Here is a 27,892-nt window from a genome sequence, read left to right on the forward strand (position 1 = left end):
TCTAGCTCAGTCTTGAGATCGTCCAATTCTGTCCTGGCTAAAGAGTAAATTGTGAGCACATCTTTTTGTAACCTCACGTTATTTTTCTGTAGCTCTCTGTAACCATCTTCCTTTTGTTTCAATTGTTCACGGAGCATATCACAGTCATGCCTAGCATTTTCCAGGGCATCTTCAGGGCTGGTCAAGGGATTGTAACTCACTGGTTCCGGCTCCACTTCCCTGGGATGGTTGGTTGAGGATTCCTCACTGTTGGCTCCGGACAGACACTTCTTTGGGGTACACGACTTCTGCCTTGGGCCCTCTGGATATTCGGTTAACCGCGGGACGAATTCTCCATTTTCTCTAGGCTGCAGGGCAACTCGGTCCCCCTTTTCCTCCACAGGATCTGCGGACGTGTCTGTTCCTTCCACGGTAAGTGAAGAACCTCTTTTCTTTTTCCGCTTTTTTGTTTTGGATGACTCCATCCCATCCGGAATACTGGGGTCTCCTTCTTTATTTGATACTTTAGCAGCTTCATTATATACGCCAGGCTTTTCTTGCAGTTGCTTTAGCTGACAGAAATATTGGGTGATCTGCTGCTCCCGCTCTTTCTCTTGTCGACCATATTCATCATCATAGAGAGCGGTCTTTTCGGTTCGTGCCGAGTTAAGGCACCCCCACCATTCTTGGGGTGTTTTGTGGGTGTGACTCAGTTCGGGTTCCCCGTAAGAGATGTCTTCCTCTTTATTGGACTGGAAGGGCCACTCTTCCATGGGGTAGGGTTCATTACAGGAATGCTGCATCTTGTCCTCTTTGTCCATTTTTAGGCTATCAGGTGTAATTTTCTTCCTGACCTCAGGAGGCGCTATTGCAGCTGTTGCCACTGTATTTGCTAGAACCCCCAATTGTGGTAGTCCTATAGGTGGGCATATTTTTCTTGTAGAGTCCGTAGCTCTCACAGGCATCTCTGTAGACTTTTTCTATCTTGGGTAAGTTTGACAATGTCAGCAGTACTGTGCATGCATTTTCTCTTATCAGGTATACAAGATGTGCAGTTGCTAGGTAAAAACGTCTATTTGATTTACACCATTTACTTGCTAGGTTTAATCTCTCATTAGGTATGCTGAATGTGTAGTTGCTAGGTAAAAACTTCCGTTTGCTTTACACCATTTACTTGCTAGGTGCTTTCCCTCCGCTTCAGCAACAGAATTTGCTTTTCTGCTTGAGTTCAGTAATTTTCAGTCTCATCTTTGGGTATCTGTTTTGCTCCCAAGATATATAGGCAGACTTTTTTTTACTTGCAGAAAAAAAAACATTCTTTGCAGTGGAATATTTCTTTCACTCCCGGCAGGGTGACTCAACACTCAGCAATTGGTTTTGGAATACCTTTTACACAGTTCAGCAATCCCCTTTTCCCCTGTAAGGCAATTTTACACTCAGCATTTGTTTGCTAAAAATTCCCCTGCTTCAGCACAGTCTTACATCAATTTTCACACTTTTCTGCATATACTCCATTCACAGCTGGTAGTCCTATGCGGTGTGGCAACCTTTATTTGCAAAATCAGTACCGCTCGTGGGTCACCATCTGTATTCACTGCTTCAGCGAAACTTTTGAAAACAACAAACACCTATCCCTTTTTAAGGGCTGACTCACTTCTTGAACCCTGACTATGGCTGGAAGGCAAAACCCCTATTTCAATGACCATATTACACTTTGTGACATGCAAATAAGGTTTAGCTGCTTCAGCAGTCTCTCTCCTCTTGGGATTGGGGAAAAGAGTCCATCTGTGGTTTTGTAGGTTTCAGTGCAGTGGTGTGTATCACTTTAACTCTGGTCTCTGCTGCCTGAGAGTTTTTTTTTTTTTTTTAAGTTGCTCAGACTGTTTGTAGGCAAAAAGCATAAAAAACAATTCATAGAAAAAATCTCTCGTCCCACTTCGGACACCATATTTAGGCGGACGCTCACAGAGGTACACAATGGAGACTTTTATAAGGTGAAATTATAACGAGGCTTTATTGTGCCTTTTCCTTAACATCAGGAAACCATCCAAACAAAGGGGGAAACAAAGCTTCTATTCACTTGGGAGTGGTTCTAGTGAAATACTATGCAATTCACAACTCCCTTAGTTAAGCATGTCTCCCAGCCCCAAACACATAGCATGAAATGAACAGATATAAAAAGTCTTGTTAATAAAAGTCTTATCTGTTAGCTGGGCTGCTGGAGGGGAAGCTTCTCTGCTCTCCAGGAACCGCACCCGTGTGTGCACAGAAAATGTCAGCATCCAGGTTTAGAAGTCTTATTTGTCAGCTCCTGAGATCTGTGTTCTCTTGGTCAGTCTCTCCTGGGAGACTCAAGAACCTCTGCTCTGTCTCCAAAGTTCAGCTCACACGTGAGCTAAGGAGTCTCCCTTCCTGTCTGAAAAGACAGCCTTTTTCTAAGCCATCTAATCAGGCAGGTGGTGTTAGTTAATTGCCTACCAGCAGTTAACCACCACACTGCTGGATTAGAGGCACATTTGTGAACAGGGATAAGTCCCCTGTTACAACACCCTCCTATGCGTTTCGTGTATCAAAATACACGTTATCAAGGAGTACACAAACAGCCTCAAGATCTGCAAGGCCGCCTTCAACCCGCCCCCAGAGCGATGTGGTAGGGCGACGGACCAAGGCACGCCCACAGTCCCGCCCCTTGGGGAGAGTGGGATCGCGCACTTCTGTGAGAAGGAAGCGCCCTCAATCCCTGACGTGCTGGGGCGGAGCTGCAGCGTCATCCGCTCCTCCCATAAGCCAGTGAGGACAGGAGTAGCTAAACTGTACTCCACCCCGAGTCCGCCCCCCTCTTCCCAGGCTCCACGGGCAACCACTATTTTTTGATGACCCACTCCTTTGGCTGTGCGCCAGTTCTCTCTCTTCCTTACTTCAAATTGTTGCATTGCTTGTACTATTATCTTTGTCTTCTCTAGGTGCCCATACCTTAACACCCTAGGGAGGTACTGCCACTTGACTTAGTTTAGCTGACCCATCCCCATTCTGCATAATATCTGTTATGCTTATCACTAAGGAGCCCCCTGCGGGCTCTGGCTGACTCATCAGTATCTTAGCTGCATTCAATCTGAACCACTTCAATCTACATCTGCATCGCCCCAAAGGCGGATGCCTGATGGGGTTACCCAAGAGCTGCTCCCCTCTGCACAGAACCAGTGTGCAAAGGGTTAATATCTGCATTTGCTTACTGCTGTGTTTCATCAGCCCCACCTTCTGGAATGTTAATAACCCATAAGGACAAAGGACTTTGAAACCACAGCTGCATTCAATCTGAACCCTTCAGTCTAAATCTGCGTCGCCCAAAAGGCAGACAGCCTTTGGCGCAGCCGAAGAGCAGCCAAAGGGTGTGAGCCATGTGCTGTCGTTCGCTGATGTTAAAGCTGTTCTAGTTTTAATCTGAAACTCACCAGCCCTTTTATCCCCTGTAACCAATTTTCCAACTCTTAACTGTCCATGAAATGTCTGTGAATTAACTGTATAACCTCTGTTCATTTAATGTAACCATGTATTGTTATCATAACTCTGTGCCCAGGACATACTTGCAAATAAGAGGTAACTCTCAATGTATTACTTTCTGGTAAAACATTTTATAAATAAATAAAATAATGAGATCCATGTCCCAGTTCTGCATTCTAATGGCAAATTCTAGGTATGATATGGAGGCTTTATGAACCTCCCGGTTTAGCTGGTTCTGTTACACTCTGAAATCCCTCTCTTGGAAGCATCTTTAAGATGTAAGCCTCTGATATGAACAACTGTGTTCACCTTGGTCATTTCAACTGGTACTACCTGAAGGGACACTTGCCCTAACTACAACACAATAAATGAAGACAGATCCTTCTTAACTTACATCTATACACACAGGAACATATCTACAATATACAGTGAGGCTTTTACAACTATTACTCTTCCAGGAACCTGATTATACAACATTCTACCTGGGTATATACAGTATATCCTAGTGGCGATGTCACTATCACAAGATAAAGTGGGCGTGGCTTAGTTTTCTGCCAAGTCACCCTATATATGTAATGGGGGAGGGGAGTTACTTTCTGTGAGCCCACACAGTTAACCCACAAGGGCCCTTAACTCTTACACTGCCATAGTAATGCCCACAGGGGGGGCTACATTAAAATATGAGAAAAAGCAATATGTGAATCTGGGGTGCTATATGGCATTCGTGATAACTTGACAACAATTTATGACACCAGACATTCCAAAAGGTTGATGAGACATGTTGCGGCTTTAGAAATCTATCTGAGGTAAATTTTCTAGACAGACTAATCCAACTTCTCAGACACAAGGATTTGCAGAGCTGTCATATGCATAGTGAATTGTGCTACATTCTTACAGTCATAAGCTATAATGAGCTTCACAGTTTCTCTCACCACAGGGACTACGGAAATTAAGCAGCTCAACCACATCTGACATAACCTTTTTTTCCTTTTGCTTAATTGACTGTATATCAGTACAGTATAGAAATGAATGCAATGATGATTGTAGATCTGTGCTGACCACATTACCCTATTGTAATACTGCTATTCAAGTACACTGTGACGTTTTTTACATTATTATAGAGACCTACGTATGATTAGGGCTCTTCAACGTGGAGAAGACACAGGTGAAGAGCAGAGATATAAAACGGTTTTATACAATAGTGAGTTTTATACAATTTTACAATTTATACAATTCAACTAAATTGGAAAAGTAAACTGTTGTTCAATAATTGGAATAAATGGTGTAAGAGACAATGACTAAAATAATCTAGCTGTGTATAATACAACACAAATATTAGGAAATAGATTTTTTTTTATACAAAGCATAACAAAATAATTCATTAATATGTTTTTTAATAGAATTTAATAGCTCTAACAGATTTAATAGAAGATTTAATATTTTCAAGGAAGTCATAAACAAATGTAGGACTTACTCCATCTACAAATGTATATATGTGTTACCAAAACTTTTATTAGCAGCAATGGCACCAAACCTTTGAGATCAAATATTTCAGAAATTGATACTCAAAGCTGCAGTTCAGTCTTTTTTTTTTTTTTTTTTACATTTATTTTTTTACTTCAATAGTTTTATGTGTGCAATCTCTAATTACCTAAAGAACAGTATAGCTGCAGCTCAATTCGTTTTCCATGTATTGATAGGTCGAAATTTGGTGACATATTAAAAGCTGGCATTTGTTTATAATCTGCTTGACTGGCAGTGGAAGCTCATGAATATTCATGAGCATTCCTGCAGTGACAAGTGCTAGAGGGAGGGCAGGGCTGACAAAGGGGTGTGCCAGAGATTGTGACAGGATATGAAGGGGCAGTGCCTTAGCAAATGGCTGTTAAAATAGAATACAAGAAAATTGGTCTTTCAAAGTTGTTTTTTTAAAAACAGAAAATGCTAAAAGTATTTTTTCTTACTACAGAACTGATTTATTAAAAAAAAAAAACATGCAGGATATTGACTGAACTGCAGCTTCAAAGGGGGTTGTATGTTTTAGTATCTCACCTTTCTCTACTACAAAATGAATATTGGTGAACAATAGGTATTGCCCTATAGACATGAGCCAAAACTGCCTTGTTTTGCAGCTTTTTTTGTAGCATATATTTCTGAGCTGATCATGGGAATTAGAATAGAGCTGCTGACAGAGAAGTTTCTGTAACAGAAACAGAAACCAAAGGCGGAAAACTGCCAAGGGGTACATGGAGTCTTAGCTGGCCCCCAAAGGTGTTCCCTGGAAACTGTAAAAAAAAAAAAAGGCAGCCAGAAGCGTGAGAACCCTCCAGTTGCTGTTCAGAAGGTGGTCAGTTACGTTGCCTAAGGTAGGCTTATTTCTGTTGGTGAAACATGTAGACAGTTGAGAATAAGGGCCCTTAAACTCTTACAAAAAAATGCTAAACATAAAAGGGTAGCATTGTCATAAGACATTTTCCATTCTATCCAGTGGTTGAAGTGGCTTAAAAAAGTAGTTGTTCTGTGAATGATTTAAAAAATGATGAGTTTATTAAACATTGTGGAAAAGGTATTTGGACCATATGTTTGAAATATGAATACACATTTGTGGTTAAAGAGAATGGAAGAAGGGCTTCCCAAAATAAGGCAGTTTTACTTTAAATAGAAAGTAAAACTGTAAGTGTGTAAAAATAATAATAATAATGGTACCACCTAAAACACTTCTATGCCTGATCCACTTTGACCCTTCAAGGGCTACGCTCTGTGGTATTGATTTAGTTATATAGTGCATTAGAGCAGGGGAGCGCAAACTTTTCCTGCTGCGCCCCCCCTCCTAACTTCTAGTCGCGTCATGGGGTCACGTGTCATCTGATGCCATGTTGCCATGGTGACACGTCACAGCGTCTGAATCCCGGTAAGTTTTTTGTTTTGTTGCAGAGGCCTCACGCGATGCCCCGGCATTAATTTAAATGCCTGGGGAAGAGCGCGGGACCTCTGCACCAGCCTGCGCCCCGCCAGAAAAATCTCCCGCCCCCCCCTGGGGGGCGTGGCCCCCAGTTTGCGCACCGCTGCATTAGAGGAGAATTACAGTTAGATTTTTGAATTGGTCATAAACATCATGATCCAGAATCTTCTCTGTAATTACTTAATCTTTTATTTGAAAATCATATTTTATATGTATTATATATGTTACATATATTTTAACTTCTGCCTTATTCCTGTGGTTTATATATGTGTGCAGGTGTGCTATATATATATATATATATATATATATATATATATATATATATATATATATATAAAAGAATAATGGGAGGCACAAAACTTTGTGTGCACGTGGAGACTGGCTTACATCATATCTGTGTTAAAGTGTGAAAAGATTTCCCTAACGACCTGGTATTAAGTGGAGACACATAAAGCTTGAGGATGTCTATTAACAGAATAAAGGAAACATTGGGCCAATGCAAACCACATGACTTCATGTTGGCTCCTAAGTTCTCATTGGCTACCAAATTAGCAGAAGAACATTAAGATTGCTTTATGGGTTGCAAACTTTCCAAATCCCTAAAGCTATCTTGGAAGAGCATCTGCAATCTGTGTGAGCTTCTGGAAAAGGTCTACTGGTAAATAAATTCCAATAAACAAACAGGTAACATGCTGCCAACAATCTTTGACTTGATATAATTTATAGTAGTTTGTGTCGATAATTCCTTCCAATAGAATTTGTGTGTTTGATAAAGTTGATGTGTTTCGTTTTTTTTGCACCAGTATTGCAAAAATTGTGCAGTCTGAAGTCTTTGGTAAATTGCTTCAAAATTGTCTCATATACGGAATGTGGCAAAAACAGGATAAGTAACATTATTTTATTGGTACAGGTACCACTTTTAAAGATGAAGATGGTGATAGTGTTACATTGTTTGTTGAGAACAAGCCTTGCTTTGCCAGTAAGTATATATTGTTTGTGTTCCAATTCTTTAATAAAATATATATATATATATATATTCCCTTCTTTATGCTGAATTTATTAATTTAAAGGCATTTCGATATGGCCAAACAACAAAATGCAAGGATGGGTCTGCGAAGTCTGTTGTATAAAGTTAGCTGTTGCCTACAGAAATTCAAGTAACATGATGTAACAGATTACATTCATAAGGACAGAGCAAGTGTTACCTTTTGACATTTTGTATGGGGAATTTTAGTGGGGATGCCATAATAATAGATTTTATTAATCAAGCTTCTACCTGCCACTGGGTGCACATTAACAAAAAAGGTAATAACTGAAAGCTGATATTGACATGGAAGGAAACAACATATTGTATTATTCCCTTCTAAGACCAAAGCAAAAAAAAAAAAGCACTAGCATGTTTAATATGAGAAATATACGTGACTGGCAGCTTAAAAAAAGCAACAAAAAAAAAACAGGCAAATATTTAAGTAATAATCCCCGAAGAACTGAGGGGATTATTACTATTATAGGCTAAATGTAGACTTATTTTTTTTTTTAATTTTTCATAAAAAATATAATATTTTTTGTAGTCATATTGATTTTTATCAGCATGATTGTCTACATTCTTATGCTTTTAATGCAAGTTTAGGAAAAAATTGTACATATACACAGCCCCCTCTATACACACACACACACAGACACACACACACACTGCCGTCCCCCTCTATACACACAAACACACTCTGCAACCCCCATATATACACAAACACACTCTGCAGTACCCTCTACACACTGTGCAGCCCCCCTCCTCTACACCCACAAAACACACTGCAGACCTCCCTCACCCTCTACACTCACAAAACACAGCAGCCCTCCCTCTACACCCACAAAACACACTGCAGACACGCACACCAACAAAACAGACTGCTGCCCCCTCTACATCCATAAAACACACACCAGCAGCTCCACTCTACACCCACTGCAGCCCCCATGTAAGCCCACACACTGCAGACACACACACACACACACACACACACGCACACACACAAAACACTCTACACCCCTCCTCCACCCACAAAACACACACTGCAGCCACCCCTCTGCACATACAAAACACACACTGCAGAGATACACACAAATCAACAAAACAGGCTCTGCCCCCTCTACATCCACAAAACACAAACCAGCAGCCCCCCTCTACACCCACTGCAGCCCCCTGTAAACCCACACACTGCAGACACACACACACACACCAACAAAACACTCTGCACCCCTCCTCCACCCACAAAACACACACTGCAGCCACCCCTCTGCACATACAAAACACACACTGCAGAGATACACACAAATCAACAAAACAGGCTCTGCCCCCTCTACATCCACAAAACACAAACCAGCAGCCCCCCTCTACACCCACTGCAGCCCCCTGTAAACCCACACACAGCAGAAACACCAACAAAACACTCTGCACCCTCCTCCAATCACAAAATACACACTGAAGACACACACTAACAAGACTCTGCTGACCCCTCTACACCCACAAACACACACCAACAGAAGACACACACTAATAAAACACTCTGCTGCCCCCTTTACACCCACAAAACACACTCAGAAGACACTCAAACCTTTCCCCTCACTCTCCTGTGCGGAGCTCTCTGCAGGCAGGGAGAGGGAGGAGTCAGTGCCTTGCTGGTGTGTTCGGTCCAATCACCTCCCCCCGTCTAAGTGCAAATTTCACTCTGTGAATGAAACCTGAAAGCTGATTGGCTGAAAAACTTGGCAAACTGCCAAAAATTCCGGGCCATTACTGATTGGTTAAAATTTCGGGCATTATCCAATCAGAGCAGGGATTTCAATAATGCCCTGAATTTTACTGCTTTTGCCTATAATAGTATTTAAACAAATTTTTGTATGTAGATCTTTATTTATATAGCACCACTAGCTGAGAGACCCGGCGTTGCCCGGGATGTAAATGCGTAATAGGTAGTATTATTTATAAATGGTGGAACAATAGGTGATTATTTGTTGGAAAGGTTGGATAATAATGTTGAAAAGAAAGATGGAAGAAAATGTAATACGATGTTGTATAAAAATGGTTTATTGTAAACACACCACAGTACAATGTATATTTTGGTGACATAAGTGATGTGAAAATGTGAGGCGTGTGTCCTGCTAGGGTGTGAGCGTGTGTGAGGCAGCAGGTGGGTGTTCAGTACGGGTGGCGCATGGGTAGTGAGTGCTGGCTGTGGGTCGGGGTCCTGCTAGGGTGTGAGGCGGCGGGTGTGTGGCGAGTGTGGGTGACAGCTGGTCAGTGATATTGTTGCGTAGGGGCGGGAGGCGGCAGGTGTGTGTCGAGTGTGTGGGGTGGGTGAGAGGCGGCAGGTGTGTGTCGAGTGGTGGGTGTCTGTTGAGTGCGTGCGGCGGCTGTGTGGCGCAGGGGTGTGAGCGGTGGGCGGGTGAAAGGCAGAAGTGCGGGTGGGCGAAAGGCAGAGGCAGGAGGGCGGACGAAAGGCATTGAAGGAGGGGAGGTGAGGTCGAAGGGCTGGTGGGGGTGGTGAGGGGAGGTGAAGGGGGGCGGAGGGGAGGTGAGGAGGATGGGTGTTGAGGGGGGGGATGGTGAGGGGAGGTGAAAGGGGGGCGGAGGGGAGGTGAAGGGGGGGCGGAGGGGAGGTGAAGGGGGCTGGAGGGGGTAGGTGGGAAGGGTGGAGGTGGGGGGCTGGGGGGGAGGGGGAGGTGAAGGGGGGGTGAGGGTAGATGAAGGGGGGGTGGAGGGGAGGTGAAGGGGTGGTGGTAAGGGGGGGGAGGTGGTGGGAAGGGGGGGGAGGTGGGAAGGGGGGGAGGTGGTGGGAAGGTGGGAAGGGGGGGAGGTGGTTGGAAGGGGGGGTGGGGGTGGGAAGGGGGGGAGGTGGTGGGAAGGTGGGAAGGGGGGGGAGGTGGTGGGGAGGTGGGAGGTTGTAAGGGGGGAGTGAAGGTGGGGGTGAAGGGGGGTGGGGTGGAGGGGGTGGAGAATGTGGGGGTGGGGGTGGAGGTGAAGGTGGGGGTGGGGGTGGAGGTGAAGGTGGGGGTGGAGGGGAGGTGAAGGTAGGGGTGGAGGGGAGGTGAAGGTAGGGGTGGAGGGGAGGTGAAGCGGGGGTGGAGGGGAGGTGAAGCGGGGGTGGAGGGGAGGTGAAGCGGGGGTGGAGGGGAGGTGAAGCGGGGGTGGAGGGGAGGTGAAGGGGGGTGGAGGAGGGGAGGTGAAGGGGGGGTGGAGGGGGGGAGGGGGGGGAGGAGGGTAGGTGAAGGGGAGGGGTGGAGGGGAGGTGAAGGGGGGGGGGTGGAGGGGAGGTGGAGGGGAGGTGAAGGGGGGGGAGGGGGTGGAGGGGAGGGGTGGAGGGTAGGTGAAGGGGAGGGGTGGAGGGGATGTGAAGGGGGGGGGGGGGGTTGGAGGGGAGGTGAAGGGGGGGGGTGGAGGGGAGGTGAAGGGGGGGGGTGGAGGGGAGGTGAAGGGGGGGGTGGAGGGGAGGTGAAGGGGGGGGGTGGATGGGAGGTGAAGGGGGGTGGAGGGGATGTGAAGGGGGGGGTGGAGGGGAGGTGAAGGGGAGGTGAAGGGGGGGTGGAGGGGAGGTGAAGGGGGGGTGGAGGGGAGGTTAAGGGGGGGGGTGGAGGGGAGGTTGGAGGGGAGGTGAAGTGGAGGGGGGTGGAGGGAGGGGAGGTGGAGGGGAGGTGGAAGGGAGGGGAAGTGGAGTGAGGGGTGGGTGAGGGGAAGTGAAGGCCGCTCACTCACCCGTCCGGCAGCTCCCACGTGGATCTGAGGCGGGAGGCAGCGTGTTGTGGCCGCTCCCCCGCTGTGTCCCTGGCGCGCGCTCGCTCACTCCGCTCCCCCGATGACTGTAGCGGCGCCGGGGGGGGGGGTGGAGGGGAAGTGAGTGAGGGGAGGTGAAGGGGGGTGAGGGGAGGTGAAGGCCGCTCCCTCACCCGTCCGGCAGCTCCCTCACCCGTCCGGCAGCTCCCACGTGGAGGGGGGGGGGGGTGAAAGCGCGGGAAACAGGGAGAGGCGGAGGAAGAGGCGGAGCCTCCGGGACCGGTGGGGAAGAGAGCGGGAGATGTGCTGCTAACACTGTGAGCCCCGCTAATGTATGTAACACCGTGTGTGTGTGTGTGTGTGTGTGTGTGTGTATAGTGATGTGTGTATAGTGATGTGTGTGTGTGTGTGTGTGTGTGTGTGTGTATAGTGATGTGTGTGTGTGTGTGTGTGTGTGTGTGTGTGTGTGTGTATAGTGATGTGTGTGTGTGTGTGTGTGTGTGTGTGTGTGTGTGTGTGTGTGTATAGTGATGTGTGTGTGTGTGTATAGTGATGTGTTTGTGTGTGTGTGTGTGTGTGTGTGTGTGTGTGTGTGTGTGTGTGTGTGTGTGTGTGTATAGTGATGTGTGTGTGTGTGTGTGTATAGTGATGTGTGTGTGTGTGTGTATAGTGATGTGTGTGTGTGTATAGTGATGTGTGTGTGTATAGTGATGTGTGTGTGTGTGTGTGTGTGTGTATAGTGATGTGTGTGTGTGTATAGTGATGTGTGTGTATAGGGATGTGTGTGTGTGTGTGTATAGTGATGTGTGTGTGTGTGTGTGTGTGTGTGTGTGTGTGTGTGTGTGTGTGTGTGTGTGTGTGTGTGTGTGTGTGTGTGTGTGTGTGTGTGCCCTTCACTCCGCCTCAGGCCAATGAGAGGTGTGCGGGGGCGGGCGGCCCAAGGGAACAATCTCATTGGCTTGGCCCAAGGTCCAATGAGATTGCCGCTAGGGACACGGGGAGGGGCACAGGGAGACACATACAGACCCGGACACATAGAACACTTTCAGAAATATATAGTAGATTAATGTCCATAGTGCTTCACAGCAGTAATACATGGTTCAATCATATAAATAACAAATAATACAAATAGCACATAATGGGAAGAAGCTCTTCAGCCATAAGTGACATTTAGGAAAGGAGTCCCTGCCCCAAAGAGCTTACAGTCTATTTTTTTTAAATTTGTTGTGTTTCTATGTTAACCAAATACTCCAGAGGTGGGGTTGTATCTTCTTTATCTATTTTTCTCATTAAACTGTTTATAACTGTTCGAATCTACAGATATTGGGAGTTCTTTATTTGTTCCTCTTTTATTTTATTTATAAAGCTATTATGAGGCCATAATTAAAAAGATTAGAAACACAGAAAATTTGGTAATTAAAAAAAGTATTAATTTTTTTGTTACAGAAGCTAAATAATTAAAGCTTTTACTTTAGGGGAAATGTAATTTCTCTAATGAAACCCATTACTTTGATAAATTGCATATTTATTTTTTTGCCCGTTATGTAACGACACCATTAATGGGCAAGATGAACTCTGATACCATCTTAACATCAAGAAGAATGTCTCTTCCAACAATCAAAGTTGCTTTGTTCACCGGCCATTGGACTAATTGTTATGTAAATGTGACATTTATCTGCTGTTGTTAATATTAATATATTCCCTCATTTCCTTTTCATTTCCTTGTGTGTCATGGTGCTGAGCTAGTTTGGAAGAATTCTCATGGGAAGCAACAGTAGAGAGGTACATAACAAAATAACCCCACTTATTTACAAACTAATTTACTTGATGAGACTTAAGAGACAATGTAGAAAATGATACTTTGATTAAAAAGCAGTAACAGAGTAACAGAGTGCCCTGAAATGTGTATCAAAAAGATTATTCCCTTGTATGCATGTAACCGATCCCAGAGAGCTTAGAGGTTAAGAAAAGCTTGTAATGTCAGGACACACACAGTGTTAATAATCTCTCCATTAGACATGTGTGATATTTTCGCCAAAATTTGTGAACCAGACAAAATGTACATTTTGGGGGGGTGGGGGTAGGGGGTGGGGGGCAAATTGGCAAACTTAGCCTAATAATGGGAAACGGTCAATAATGATTGCACTTGTCCCTCAGTCCTATTAAAGGCCATATGTGTGAAAGGTACGCTCTTAATCAGAGTATTGCTATGTTGATATTTTACATTAGTAAAAGGTTTTTTAACAACATGGTAACATTGATGTTGTTTTACAACAAATGAAAAATCAAGTTTATATATAAACTGACATTTATATATAAATTGACATCACCAATCGCTGTCTTTATTATCAAAATAATCCCCACTTTAAAAAATAAATAAAACCCCATCATACCTCTTTAACAAATGTAAACGATGAGCTGATCCATTTCACATCTTCTCCTTTTATCCACATATATATATATATATATATATATATATATATATATATATATATATATATATATATATATATATATATATATATATATATATATATATATACATACATACAACTTTTACATAGTATACATCTATACTATAATTCTAAGTTGGATTCCGTTTTCCGTTCGTTTGTATGTCAGAAGCATCGAAATCTCACAAACGGCACCACATAGCACCACAAAACTTTCACTATACATTCTGCGGCAGATTTGTAGGTCAACGCAACTATTTTGAGCTTCCAATGTCACTCACCTCCCAAGTTATGGACATTCTAAGTTTCACTCGGCTGGACAGCAGTAAAAGCAGTGGGCAGGGGGTGTGGCTACTAATGGAGGGGGCGTGGCTACTAAGGGAGGGGCGTGTCCTTGCCTGGGTGGGGCTGTGTGTGTCAGTGATTCTCAGCCGGGGCTCCACGGAGCAGTCCCAGGGGTTCCGCCTGGCCGCCCGCACTCACTGCTGCCTGGCTATCCCCCCTCCTCCTTCCCTCCCTCCCCCCCTCGGAGCGTGCTGCAGTCCCAGGGGTTCCGCCTGGCCGCCCGCACACACTGCTGCCTGGCTCCCCTCCCCCCTCCCTCCCCTCTCCTAGGAGGGCGCTGCAGTCCTCGCTGCCTGAGGTATGGGATGGGAGCTCTTGGCCTGTGAGCTATGAGGGAGGGGGAAGAGGGGGATCTGTGGTGTCGGCGGAGAGCTGCTGCTTCTGTAATCTTTGCATGTCAGCTACGGGAGAGGCTGCTTCTGTAAACGTTCTTTGTGTGTGTGTGTGTGATTGTGTGTGTGTGTCACTGAGTGACCGTGTGTGTCACTGTGTGACAGTGTGTGTGACAGTGTGTGTGTGTGACATGTGATTGTGTGTGTGTCACTGTGTGAGTGTGTGTGTGTGTGTGCGTGTGTGTGTGTGTGTGTCACTGTGTGAGTGTGTGTGTGTGTGTGTGTGTGTGTGTGTGTGTGTGTGTGTGTGTGTGTGTGTGTGTGTGTGTGTGTGTGTGTGTGTGTGTGTGTGTGTGTGTGTGTGTGTGTGTGACTGACTGTGTGTGTGTATCAGACAGTGTGTGACATGTGTGTTTCTGATTGTGTGTTTGTGACGTGTGGCAGTGTGTGTGTCACTGTGTGGCAGTGTATGTGTCACTGTGTGGCAATGTGCGTGACTGTGCGTGACTGTGTGTGACTGTGTGTGTGTGTGTGTGTGTGACTGTGTGTGTGTGACAGACAGTGTGTGTTTGTGACATGTGATACTTTGTGTGTGTGTCACTGTGTGACAGACTGTGTGTGACAGACTGTGTGTGTGACAGACTGTGTGTGTGACATTTGACAGTGTGTGACATTTGACAGTGTGTGACAGTGTGTGACATTTGACAGTGTGTGACATGTGATTCTGTGTGTGACATGTGATTGTGTGTGACGTGTGTGTGTGTGTGTGTGTGATGTGTGTGTGTGTGTAACATGTGTGTGACATGTGTGTGACATGTGTGTGTGTGACGTGTGTGACATGTGTGTGTGACATGTGATTGTGTGTGACATGATTGTGTGAGAGAGAGGAGGAGGAGAGGGAGGGGAAGGGATAGGAGAGGAGGGGGGAGAGAGGGAGAGGAGAAAGAAGGGAGGAGAGAGAAGGGGGACAGGAGAGGGGAGAGGAGTGAGAAATGGGAGAGAGGAGGGGGAGAGGAGAGGGAAGAATGGAGAAAGGGAGATGAGAGGGGGAGAGAGAGAGACATCGATCCGTGGAGGGTGATGTGAGATGCAAGGGGAGGGGGGGTTGATGTGAGTTACAGGGCGGTGATGTTTAAACCAAAATCATTACAAAATATATACACATTGTTTATTCAAAAGTATGAGTTAGTTATTATTTATTACCCCTACTGCTTTACACGTCTATTTTGTGATTTACTCCTGTCGAACATGTAATCCAGATAGGGGCTACCCAAAATGTAACGAAATACCTAAAGCGGGATGGGGGGATATGTGCCGGCATTTGTAACCATGTATTATTTGTCATCATAACTCAAAGTCCAGGACATACTTGAAAACGAGAGGTTACTCTCAATGTATTACTTCCTGGTAAAACATTTTATAAATAAATAAATCTTATTTAAATTCTTACAATATGCAGAAGCTACTGCAGCGATTCAAAGCGCGTAATACATTCAGGATAAAAGATACTAATAGATGTATGTCCCGGGTGCAGCTTTTAACATCAATTTAACATCAGCATTGTATTTGACATTCTTTGATTGATAATAACCAGGCAGTGCTTGGGGGTTATGTATCGATGTCTCCCGACTGGAAAAATGGAGCAGAAAATAGCACCAGATCAACAAGAAAACTCTCCATTTTGTATTTTTTTCTTTGCTAAATCTGGGGCTATTTTTGCTGCACGTTACATAATTACATAGTTACATAGTGATGAGGTTGAAAAAAGACGTACGTCCATCAAGTTCAACCTATGCTAAATTTAGACAACAAATACTTTATTCTATATCTATACTTACTTATTGATCCAGAGGAAGGCAAACAAAAAACCCCATTAAGGGGAAAAATTAATTCCTTCCTGACTCCAAGAATTGGCAATCTGATTAATCCCTGGATCAACATCCTTCCCATGTATGGTACTTATTTGGTATATCCCTGTATACCTTTCCCATCTAAAAAGAGGTCCAACCTTTTTTTGAACAAATCTATTGTATCTGCCATCACAGTCTCCATGGGTAATGAATTCCACATTTTAACTACCCTTACTGTAAAGAACCTTTTCCTTTGTTGCTGGTGAAATTTCCTTTCCTCCAACCTTAAGGGATGGCCCCGAGTCCTTTGTACTGCCCGTGGGATGAATAGTTCTTTTGAAAGCTCCTTGTACTGTCCCTGAATATATTTGTATATAGTTATCATATCCCCTCTTAGACGCCTCTTTTCTAATGTAAATAAATCTAATTTAGCTAGCCTCTGCTCATAAGTTAGAATGTCCATCCCCTTTATTAATTTGGTGGCTCTTCTTTGCACTCTCTCTAGTTCCATAATGTCTTTTCTTAGGATTGGTGCCCAAAATTGTACTCCATATTCAAGGTGTGGTCTTACTAATGCTTTGTAAAGGGGCATAATTATGTTTACTTCCCTTCCATCCATTGCCCGTTTGATGCAAGATAAGATCTTGTTTGCCTTTGCAGCTACTGCATGACATTGGGAACAAAAGAAAACAGCGCACAACGCCAAATAGTGAAGCAAATTCAACAATATATTATAGAATTAAAAAGGGGGTAATATATCTGCGTACATAAAAAAGGTTGGTAAAAGGCATGTAGTGTGTATCACACTGTTTACCACTCGGCTGTTAGCTGTAGATTCAGGTGCTTGCTTCCCTCTGCCTTTGCAGCTACTGCATGACATTGGGCACTATTGCTAAGCCTGCTGTCTACAAGCACTCCTAAATCCTTCTCCATCAAGGATTCCCCCAATATATCTCCATTTAATTTGTAAGTCGCCTTTTTATTCTTGCATCCCAAATGCATAACCTTACATTTATCTGTATTAAACCTCATCTGCCATTTACCTGCCCACGTTTCCAGTCTCTCAAAGTCCTTCTGAAGAGAAATTACATCCTGCTCTGATTCTATTACCTTACACAATTTAGTATCATCTGCAAAGATGGAGACTTTGCTCTCGATCCCAACCTCAAGGTCATTCATAAACAAGTTAAAAAGCAGGGGTCCCAGTACCGATCCCTGAGGTACTCCACTCACGACTTTAGCCCAACCTGAAAAAGTTCCATTTATGACAACCCTCTGTTGTCTGTCCTTTAACCAGTTTTCAATCCAGGTGCATATATTATTACCTGCCCACGTTTCCAGTCTCTCCAAGTCCTTCTGAAGAGAAATTACATCTTGCTCTGATTCTATTACCTTACACAATTTAGTATCATCAGCAAAGATGGAGACTTTGCTCTCGATCAAAACCTCAAGGTCATTAATAAGCAAGTTAAAAAGCAGGGGTCCCAGTACCCAGTACGTTGCCTCCCTTTAACTGGAGGTGGACGTGGATGCATACCCCCTGTGTGCTAATCAGAGCCAGCAGATCCTTCTCACAAACCATTTCAATCTTGAGTTGGAGATTACAGACCTGACAATTAATCAAATCACTTCTACTTCTGTCTGCAATTTAACTCATAATGGCACTTTATCTTGAGTGTTGCAATTTGATCTTGGTAAAATGTGGAAATGCTAGGGCAAAAAAAATTACAAATACAATTGTCCTGCTTAATAAAATACATAATAAAATGTGATTGCTTGTATTTAAATGAGATTATGGAATCTGACACCCAGATCTACTAGTGCATAATATGATTGATAACCAAGGCTATATTTTCTTTTCCTCTACACTGCATGTCCCCTTTAGTTGGTAAATAGCACTCTGATACAGGAATGCTCATGATTTTCATGAATAGGTTTCCAGCCTGTTACTTTGCATCTGATGTTCTCTTTTTAAAACCAGGTGAATCACGGCTTTGCAAGGGCACCAGCACCGTTTGTGCATAACTATATACCATGGCACGGGCACCTGCCACCCAACCAGGTAAGAACAACAATATTACATCATTAGAGATGCACAACATGAAATTGGCAAACATTATCCATTTGCCAGCCCACACAGCCCTTTTATACGCTGTCATTTTCTTTACATTCGGGCAAAAAGCAGGGCAATGCATCACATTTTATTGGAATAATAGCAAAATTGGCAACATTTTGAGCAACTCAAAGTATTTAAAAAAATGTGCAATTTAAGAAAAGAAATGCAAAAAGTTTTACGAAGCTGATTTGAAGAAATTTACACATCTTTAAACATGAGATATTTAGATTATGGCAGGTTTCTTCTAGGAAATGTAACTAACCTATTGTATTGTCAGAAAGATCATACGCTTGTTTCATATAATTAGGGTGGAAAGTAAGACATTTTAATCTGCACGTTGAATGTATTTTAGTGCAGGCAGCAGAGAAGGGGGAACTTTTTGGCAAAGATCGAATCTGCTGAGAAAATGGCATTTCTTTGCCAAAGTTCGACTTTTCGCAAATTCGGAGTTCAAAAAAAGTTTATTCTGCTATGCAAAAATTCGACTAAGCAAAAGTGAAAATTCGCTTAAAATGGAAGCTAATTTCAAAAGTTTGCTTTGATAAACTACAAAAAAAAAGTTTGCTGCAGAAAAACATACAAATGAAGAAATAGAAACTAGACATTTTGTCCAAAAGTTGGTGTCCTGAACTTTGACACATTTACCCATCGTCGTTAGGTAATTCCATGAATCTCCCAAATTTGCATTTAGCAGTGAACGATGAAACACATAACTGTACGAGGCCAGCATACAGTAGGTGCTTTATGGGTGTAGACACTACACAAATTGGGGCTGTTTATCAAAGTTTCCCAGCTGCAAAACTGTGGGGAGAAAAATTGCGCCAAATGTAACAAGGAAACAAACTCCGATTAAAACTAATCTGGTGCAGTATTTTTGTCCCAGTTTTGCAGATGGGTGACTTTGATAAATCCCCTCCAAAATCCGTAGGAGATTTGTTATTACAAATTGTTATGTCTGAAAAACTCACATGCTCACCAAATGCAGAAAATATCCTACACTGCAACATAACACGCTTTCTTTATCACCCAGTATAGCTTCTACAATTGTACAATACCAAACTGAAATGGATACACATATACATTGTTGTGCAACCACTTAGATATGTACAATACCTACAATATGTGTAAAATTGTACTTATTCCACATTCAGCAATTTTTCTTGGTATGTAATTATTACAGTGGGATCAAAACACTACAATTTAACATTTGCAAGGCACTCTGGACTTAATTAGATTGCATTTTTACTGTATATTTGTATGTGTACAGTAAGTGCTGTAGAAAATGAATTGAACCAAGCTTAGCCATATTCAGTTGCAGGTTAGTGACACCAATTAAGCTGTCTCTTTCATCTGTTTTGTCCTTGCATGACTAATGGCATCAGAAATAAAGATGGTAAATGTCTCTAGACCACGATAAAAAAAAAAGTTTGAAGATGTCAATTTATTGTGATGTAATGAGAAAGCAAAATGTGTGGCATTAATTAAAACGTGACTTCATGGCCTATGTTGACCTGATAATGCGAGTTAAAATACAACGTTTTCAATCAGCTTAATCCTCTGGGTGCCCCGAGACGTAACGGTTATATCATGCTTAGATTGCTCGTTCTCTAGGCAGATAGAGTCCTCTTCCATTTCCGGGTTAAGGGACGCCAGTCACCTGACTGTACTTTGCTGAGGGGGGGAGGGGGGGTTATGGTACCCTGGTAATGCAGCCTCTCCAGCACCCAAAGGATTAAAGCAGCAATCCCCTCTGACTACCCCCCTTTTTTTCCAGGATGGGGAGCGGGAGGTTCCCTGGAGCTGAATCGCACTGTTTTCAATTCCGGAGAACCCCTGGTTTCCCTAGATGTTTATGTAACCAATGTTATGTATATAGCTTGGAAAATGTCACCATCAGCATGATTAGTGTCTCTTTTTTTCATGCTCATAATGAAGAATTCTGCTTTGTCCATTACATACAGTATAAAAGTCTGGAAAATAACTATGCACATTTCTAATGATCACATCTGAACGTAAACTACAATGTACAACTGCATTCACCAATGTATGATTTGAATCTTTCATTGGTTGTTGTAACAGGTTCTTCCAAATTACCTACTATTTGGAAACCAGCTCATGCAGCCAAGACTTCCACAAACACAAGTAAGAGGATACCATTCTGTACAAAGACATTTGTAATCCATAGTGGAATGTTTATATGCACTTTATACAGTTATGGTTTAGACATTTTAACCATATTTGATCTGTTTGCATCAAACGTTTGAAACCGTTCCCTGCATGTGGTGCAGATTCTAGGCTGCAATCATTGATGCCACCTCAAACCTGGTGTACTATTGATGAGGCTTATTAAAGTTGAAGAAGAGATGCACCATGACGAAAAATTTGATACATCCCATTACAATATATATATCATGTCATTCCATTATAACTGCTCCTATAAGCACAGCCCTAATTGCAAGATGCTGCACTGCTTAGTAAATATGGACCATTACATGCCATATTTTCTCCACAATTATCATGAGACAGAGTCATATTTACTAAGCAGCGCTACTCCATAAATCCCCTTTTGGCACTGGAAGTTACCTTATAGCCCATACAAGCGCATGAGCCTGTAACTCCCCTTAGAATTTGACACATTCTATTATATTGAATTCCTCACAAACTTGCCCCGTGACACTGCAAAATTGGGACATGTTGACACAACATTGATGCAGTTTGAAAAAACAACAAGTGGCCCTTGGTAAACTAACTACCAACCAAAGGAAAGTGATGGAAAAGGGGGAGGAAAGAAAGATGTTTTCAAGACTGTAATGCAGGCAAAGAAGGGGCATGCAAGAGAAGTCTTACTAGGCACTGAAGAGGCCGTGTCCTCATAATTATTATAGGCTGTATCCAAAAGAAATCATCATTATATCAATAAATATATTATTGTACACTATCAGTAATAGGCCCATATTTACTTAGCCATTCTATTCCATGAAACACCGTATAAGCCATTGAAGTAAATGGGTCATAGCAGGTCTTCCAGAACCAGAAGGTTTCTTATTGAATAGCCCTGTATAGTAAATACGGGACTTTATGTGCCAATTTTGCTCCACAATTGCCTTGATACAATTGGCCATATTTATTAAGCAGTGCAACACTTTATGACTATTTCTGGCAGCTGGAAGACACCTTATGGCCTGTAGAAGTGAATAGGGTCTAAAGTGGCTTCCAGCACCAGATTGTGACTCAATAACAGAGAAAATAAATTATTTGATTTTATTTATATTTTGTCAACATATTCCACAGCGCAGTACAATGTGGGGCTAAAGACATGGACACAACATAAAATACATACAACACAATGAAATAATATGTAATGCGGTCCCTGCTTGCAGACAGTTGCACATCCCTGAGGAAAAGACACCAGTGACTCAGAAAGATGATATTTTGATATTTGTATATTTTGTTGCAGGTTTTTCCAAACTATCCCATTTTTGGGAACGTACCAGTAATGCCACTTGGCGTTCCAAACACACAAGTAAGAGAACCGTACGGTGTACTAACATTTTATGCGCGTTCTGTTGTAAATGGAATTTACTGAAACTATATGCGAGTTCTAACTCACTTTAGCCACAAAAGCGGACAGTATACTTGCCTGTGCAGTATCTCTCTGCGTGAGGGAAATTATAGCAAGATGTTAAAGTTTGAAAAAGAGGAATGGAAAACAGAACAGTGAAGAGAAATATGGTCGATGTATCAGAGTATCCTTGATGCAATGTATTTTATGTCTTTGATATATTTTCTGCTGCATTTTGCCACCAGATTACGTTGATCTCTGTTTAATATGCTACTGTACACAAGGGGAAATGTATTCATGTACAGAAGAGTTGCTCCATTTTTCGTTTTTCAAATGTAAAAAAGCGTTTCTTACACGTAATGCAAGTTAACCAGAAAGGTTTATGCAACGTCAGATTTGGCAGATTGTTCTTGAGGCAAAATACAAGATAAAAAATTGACAAGCAGAGAAGTACAAATGAACACATCTTATCATAATCTGCGCGTCATAACTTTTCCACAACTCCTCCAATTGCCCTAAATCGCAAACAGACGCACACAATTCAAAATTTGGAGCAAAGATATTGGTACTTTTAAAAAAAGAGATGCAAGATTAAAATGACACATTTGGCATGACACACTATGACAATATTCCATCCACTTCTTGCACCACGTTTGAGAGAAGATGTGAACATAACAGCCTGATACCTCTTCACAGCTCTGCTAGTCGTCGCTCCTCTAACCTCGCTTACTAAGCTCTTGCCATTTTGTGATAATCTTCTCAACACTATGAAGATTTCTAACGTTGGTCCTATAAGAGTTATCACATGCTACAACAAATCTGCATTTCTCCAAGACCAAAATGACTACTAGAACTTTGAAGCACTTTATGTCGCATCAATTTAACGTTAAATATACACTTTCTTTTTTTAGATGTTTCCCATTATGTTTACACAGTTAGGGCAGCAGGTAAGAGAATTAAATTTGGCCATTTTCAACACCATTGGCATTCTGGCAATCAGAGATGTGTGAATATGTACTTAAGTGCATTGCAAATTTATTTGTGACTTTTCCTTAAATTTTGCAAAAATTCCAATTGTATGAAAATTAGCACCAAAAAAAATTCAACTGATTTTGCGACTAAGTAGTAGTGGGTGTAGATAGAGCACAGCCAAAGAAATCCTGCTTCTGGTATCCAAAGAGGGGGAAATAGCCAGGCAACTCCAAACTGAATAAATGATTGATTTATTGCAAGCTAGAAATACAGTAAAAACGGACTACATGAACGCACCTACGCGTTTCATGCAACAGCACTTTATCAAGGTACTGGTTTGCTGGTTGGGTGTTTATTGAAGTGTACATAGTTGTGGATGTCATGCGGACTCCACTAGACACTTATCCCTTCCAGTTCAATTACATTGTCATACTGTGGACACTCCATCTTCATCTGGACATTTCATCATATATCTTCTACAGATGGAACTAGCTCCAATTGTTGAGCACTACACTCACTTTACTGTCGTCCGATTTTGCAACTGGGCTTAAATTTGCAAAGCTTCATTAGACTCCATGACCCTGAAATAGGACCTTTTGAGAGAGACACCCCAGATTACTGGGAAGTAGGTGAATTTAAATACTGTATGCAAATATGGTTATTTCCCAGTTCTCTGATGTGTTCATCTGTATCTCACAAGATTAAGGGTATATGCTGCACACCAAAAAACGATAAAAAGAAATAGTTACCGGTGCTCCTGATTCCAGGGAAAACCTGCGATTAGTCAGTAGAGTGGCCTCGCTCAAACTTGTGTGGTGTAATGAGGGAGGTTGTGTGCTGGCTGCGTCCTCACCGGCGGGGCACTAGTCCAGAGTGCTCCCTCTGTGTCTCCTCAACTTGTCTCTAGCCTAACTGTATACTATTAATGATCCGGCCAGTTGTAGGGCGTAGTGCCTACCTCTATACGCCTGCTCACTGTGTCTTTAGCGGAGCTGCACATAACTACTGTATGCCGGTACTGATCTGGCCAGATATAGGGCTCAGTGCAATTTATTCTATTATTCTATATCCCTATATGTGTGCTCCGCGCCTTCCCGATATACACACACGGATCCTCGAGTCTAGCCGCCATTTCCTATTCAATCTATGAATGGGGCTGTGACTGTGTATAACTCGGGATACTGTGCATGTGTGGCAAATATCGTTCAGCAACACCCAGCTGAAACAATTGCGTAGACATCTCACAACGCCGCGCACGCACACCCGGCATTGATCCGGATTATAGCGCGGCTGCTTGAAAAGCTGAGGTCTCTCACCACACAGGCTATCTTGCCTGCTATAAACTTGGCATAGTTCCATAGTCGAGACAAACATTCGACCTATGCACCAGAGCTTGAGCGAGATCGCAAATGTCCCACCACTGAAAACTATAGTGGTCTTTAAATCTGTAGACATTTACCCGCGACTCTAGCTCTCGATCTATCGTTAGCACACATATTCCTGTATGTCAGCACAATAACAAAACGCTAAGTACGCTGTATACTTATACCAGGCTTCGATCCAGAAGGGGGGCTTTATTACTAGGAAGGTTCCCCTAACTGCTACATGCCCAGCCACACATCTGTGCCCCTAGATATGTACCAGAGCTACTGTAGCTACAGACCATCATTAACTTGCTATTAAGCTGCTCTCTATATAGGAGACCAACACTGTACCTAAACCTATTAATGGCAACATTAGGAGATATAAGTGTCACAGTACCAATTAACGAGTTACATTCGGCATACATTTAAATACACTTGATACAGCTTTAAACTAAACATCTCCACACGCTAGGAGGTAATTATATGTGTGAGCTTACAAAGGCACTTTGGTACACATCAGTATATCTGTTCACACTGTTGTGGTACCTAAGGGAGTATTACCAGGTACACTCTTTGTTAGATAATATTTACAGTTCCCTTCCACTATATACTATTGTCTATACTGTATGTGTATCGATACACTTATGTATATACATGTATACTGTGAAACATCAGTCTAGTTACCTGGCACTATGTACCAGGACCTGTACACCATCCGATTTTTAGCAATATGTTTGTCCTGCACTTCGCCATTATGTTATTTTATTAGCTTTGTGCTAAATAAAGTCTGTAGTTTTTTTTCCTACCATTACTACTATTACTATTACTCTCTGTCTCTCTCTGTCTCTGTCTCTCTCTCTCTCTCTCTCTCTCTGTCTCTCTCTCTCTCTGTCTCTCTCAGTCTCTCGCTCTTTCTCTCTCTCTCTGTCTCTCTCGCTCTCTCGCTCTGTCTCACTCTCTCGATCTCTCTCTCGTCTCTCTTTCTCTCATTAGCCAGCAATATTCCTCTAAAATGTCAATGGGATGTGAATTAACAGGGTAAAAGATGTTTTGACCAAGTGAATAGGGCGGCAACTTTAACTTTTTTTTCTGTCAATATCCTTAAAGGCATTGCAGTCAAGTTCTGAGGAAAGTGTAAGTAACATTATCAATATTTTTCAAGTGTAGGTTTGAAGGTTGTTCTTAATTGTTTATACTTATAGTTTATATTTTAATTAACTGTGTAAAGCTCACAAACAGCATTTGCGTGGTTAAGCTGATGGTCAGAAAGACACTGTTAACATGTTTTAAGGTACCTTGCTCTGGTTTTGGTAGTTTGGCACATTGGAGGTGGTTATGAATGGAATTAGAGAGGAGTTACCCAACACACATAATATAATGATGTCCACTGTATCAAATTGTGCATCTTGGTTCATCACTGTCAAAAGTGTTTAAAGAGGATCACAGCTTTTTGATACCTATATGTTGACTTTTCCCTATCGGTGTTACTTCTCTGTAAAGAAAAATGCATTTGTTCTAAAGCAGCAATACCCCAACTCTGAGAATCATTTATTTTTATTTTTGTCTCACATACTGTATACCAGAAATCACCGATTTTCTTATACTGTGGATTATTTTTCTCGTTAAGGCTGATTTACTAGAACCAAGGATCATGGAAATGTCCACATCATCATTGCTAGTGTACCCGTCAATGAGGGCAATACTGCAAGGACACAAGTTGTCCCACTCACTGGCTGCCATTACCAGAGTCCACTGTTTGAACTGAGCCTCCCTGGTGAGTTTCAGGGAATAAGAAAACATTGGTTATCCTGCAGGGAGCCCTTGGTTCAGGTGGAGTAAAAATAAATGTACCTTGTTTATGGAGGATTGCTGCTTAATAGAAGGAATCACCGTATTTCTTGTTTACATATAGGGTTTCCGACTTTCAAAATGTAAAAATCAGCACACAGAGCAAAAAAATGGATATACACAATGCCACAGAGATTGGTGTGTTCCCAGGTGTACAAACACCATATATGGTGTATATATAGATGTATGGCTCCCTTAGTACCATGAACACAATCTAGGATGCTATAATGATACTATCCAATGTTATCTATGTCCATGATCTGAGGATCTTAGTCACAAAAAAAGTTCTCATATTCCATATAAACAAAGATATAGAGAAAAAACAACAATAATACAAAAAAAAGAAGGAAAGGAGGTACGGATTGGTATAGGAAAAACTTGCTACATAAGTAGCAGCATAAAACGAAGTCCATGGGTCTATAAGGGGGGGGCAACGTTTTATGGGTACACCCTTTCTTCAATCCCGTTCCCACAAATACATAAAATGAAATGTGATACTTCCCTTTCTGTAGTTGTCCATTCAAAGTTCATTCCTCCATAAAGTAATAGTAATTGTGTTCTGTGTCTGTGGATCACCGTATTTCTTGTTCTTTTGGCATAAATTAAACATGTGCTATGATACATTTCTAAAAATTGGACACAAACAGTTTGTTCCCCTGTTTAACAAAACTACAAACTCCATAAATCAGTCACAGTGCAACTACTTTTTAACATTGTACCCTGACCACTGCCTACAAATGATGACACTTCCGTAGTAAAGATTTTGTAGAAAATGTAGCATTGAGTGAATCTGCAATATAATGTAAATTGTTAACCTAAATCTAATGCTGGGTTATATGTTTTCAAACACTAGGTCGGTCCTCAGATCTTCACTGGAGTGATCATGTTACCTATTAATCATGGATTGCAAGGACATGTAATCACTGCACATCAGGCTGGGGTTGGCGTTGCTGGTGGTATATTAGTTGAACAACAAGGGCTCAATCCTGTAGGTCAACAAGGAGTAAACACTGCTTTTCTGAACAACGAGACTCGATCAATTCCAGATGTGTATAGCCCAGATATAACAGGGATTGCGTCACCTGAAGGTGGCAGAAATGCTGCACCAGGATCAAGTATTAGGAAAGGAAGTATTGTGGGTTCCTTCCCAACCTACACACCTCCAGTTGGATATCGGAAAACTCCTACAGATGCAGAACATACTGTCCCTGCAGAAGAAGCCAGTCAAGGAGTGACTGAGACTCCGGAGACAACTGAGACAGATAACTGGATTTTCTGTCATTCTTACATGCCAGACAATCAAGATTTACATGATCTGATCAGAGGAGATGGTCACATAACAGTAATAGCACCAAAAGACTTTGTTATTGAAAAGACACAAGATCAGAACCAAAAATAGCAAATAACAACATTAATTAGTAGATAAGGGAAAGACCATAAACAAACCAAACATATAATTAAAAATGTAGCTATTTGAAAATCAATGTAAACAATTCAGTAGATGTGTGTACACAATCTACACACGCCTGTTTGATATATGAAAGTGGGCTGTTTTATTACTTTTTATGTATCTTTTTCTTATAGTATACAGTATGTCATATTTAAGATTCAGTTCTTAATAAACTGTGTGAGTAAGAAAAATGGTGTAAATTACTGCGCATCAGATAGTGACAAATTAGTGGTTATTACAAAAACGTAAAAGTCATGTGACTTGTGATTAACATACAAATATGAGGACGGTAAAAGGATAGAACACAGACTTTAAAGCCGTGATGGATCAAAAACAGGTGTAATTATATTTGTATAGTGTCTATCACATAACTTGGTGATTGCAACGTATATA

At 42.2% G+C, this 27,892-nt stretch overlaps 1 protein-coding gene across 1 annotated transcript in view; it reads left to right on the top strand.

The window, feature by feature from the left end:
• Positions 1-14,086: 14,086 nt before the first annotated feature.
• LOC142471888 (uncharacterized) overlaps positions 14,087-27,892 on the top strand; it is a 14,386-nt gene continuing 580 nt past the window's right edge. The window contains exons 1-7 of the mRNA XM_075578327.1: positions 14,087-14,303; positions 18,169-18,249; positions 20,383-20,445; positions 21,761-21,826; positions 22,777-22,812; positions 25,309-25,335; positions 26,903-27,892. The exon at positions 26,903-27,892 is cut by the window's right edge and continues 580 nt beyond it. Coding sequence (XP_075434442.1) covers positions 20,419-20,445; positions 21,761-21,826; positions 22,777-22,812; positions 25,309-25,335; positions 26,903-27,448 — 702 coding nt within the window. The 5' untranslated portion in view covers positions 14,087-14,303; positions 18,169-18,249; positions 20,383-20,418 and the 3' untranslated portion in view covers positions 27,449-27,892. The remainder of the gene's footprint in view (positions 14,304-18,168; positions 18,250-20,382; positions 20,446-21,760; positions 21,827-22,776; positions 22,813-25,308; positions 25,336-26,902) is intronic.

Source organism: Ascaphus truei, chromosome 1 (assembly GCF_040206685.1).
Source record: "Ascaphus truei isolate aAscTru1 chromosome 1, aAscTru1.hap1, whole genome shotgun sequence".
In the NCBI taxonomy this organism is placed as follows: Eukaryota; Metazoa; Chordata; class Amphibia; order Anura; family Ascaphidae; genus Ascaphus; species Ascaphus truei.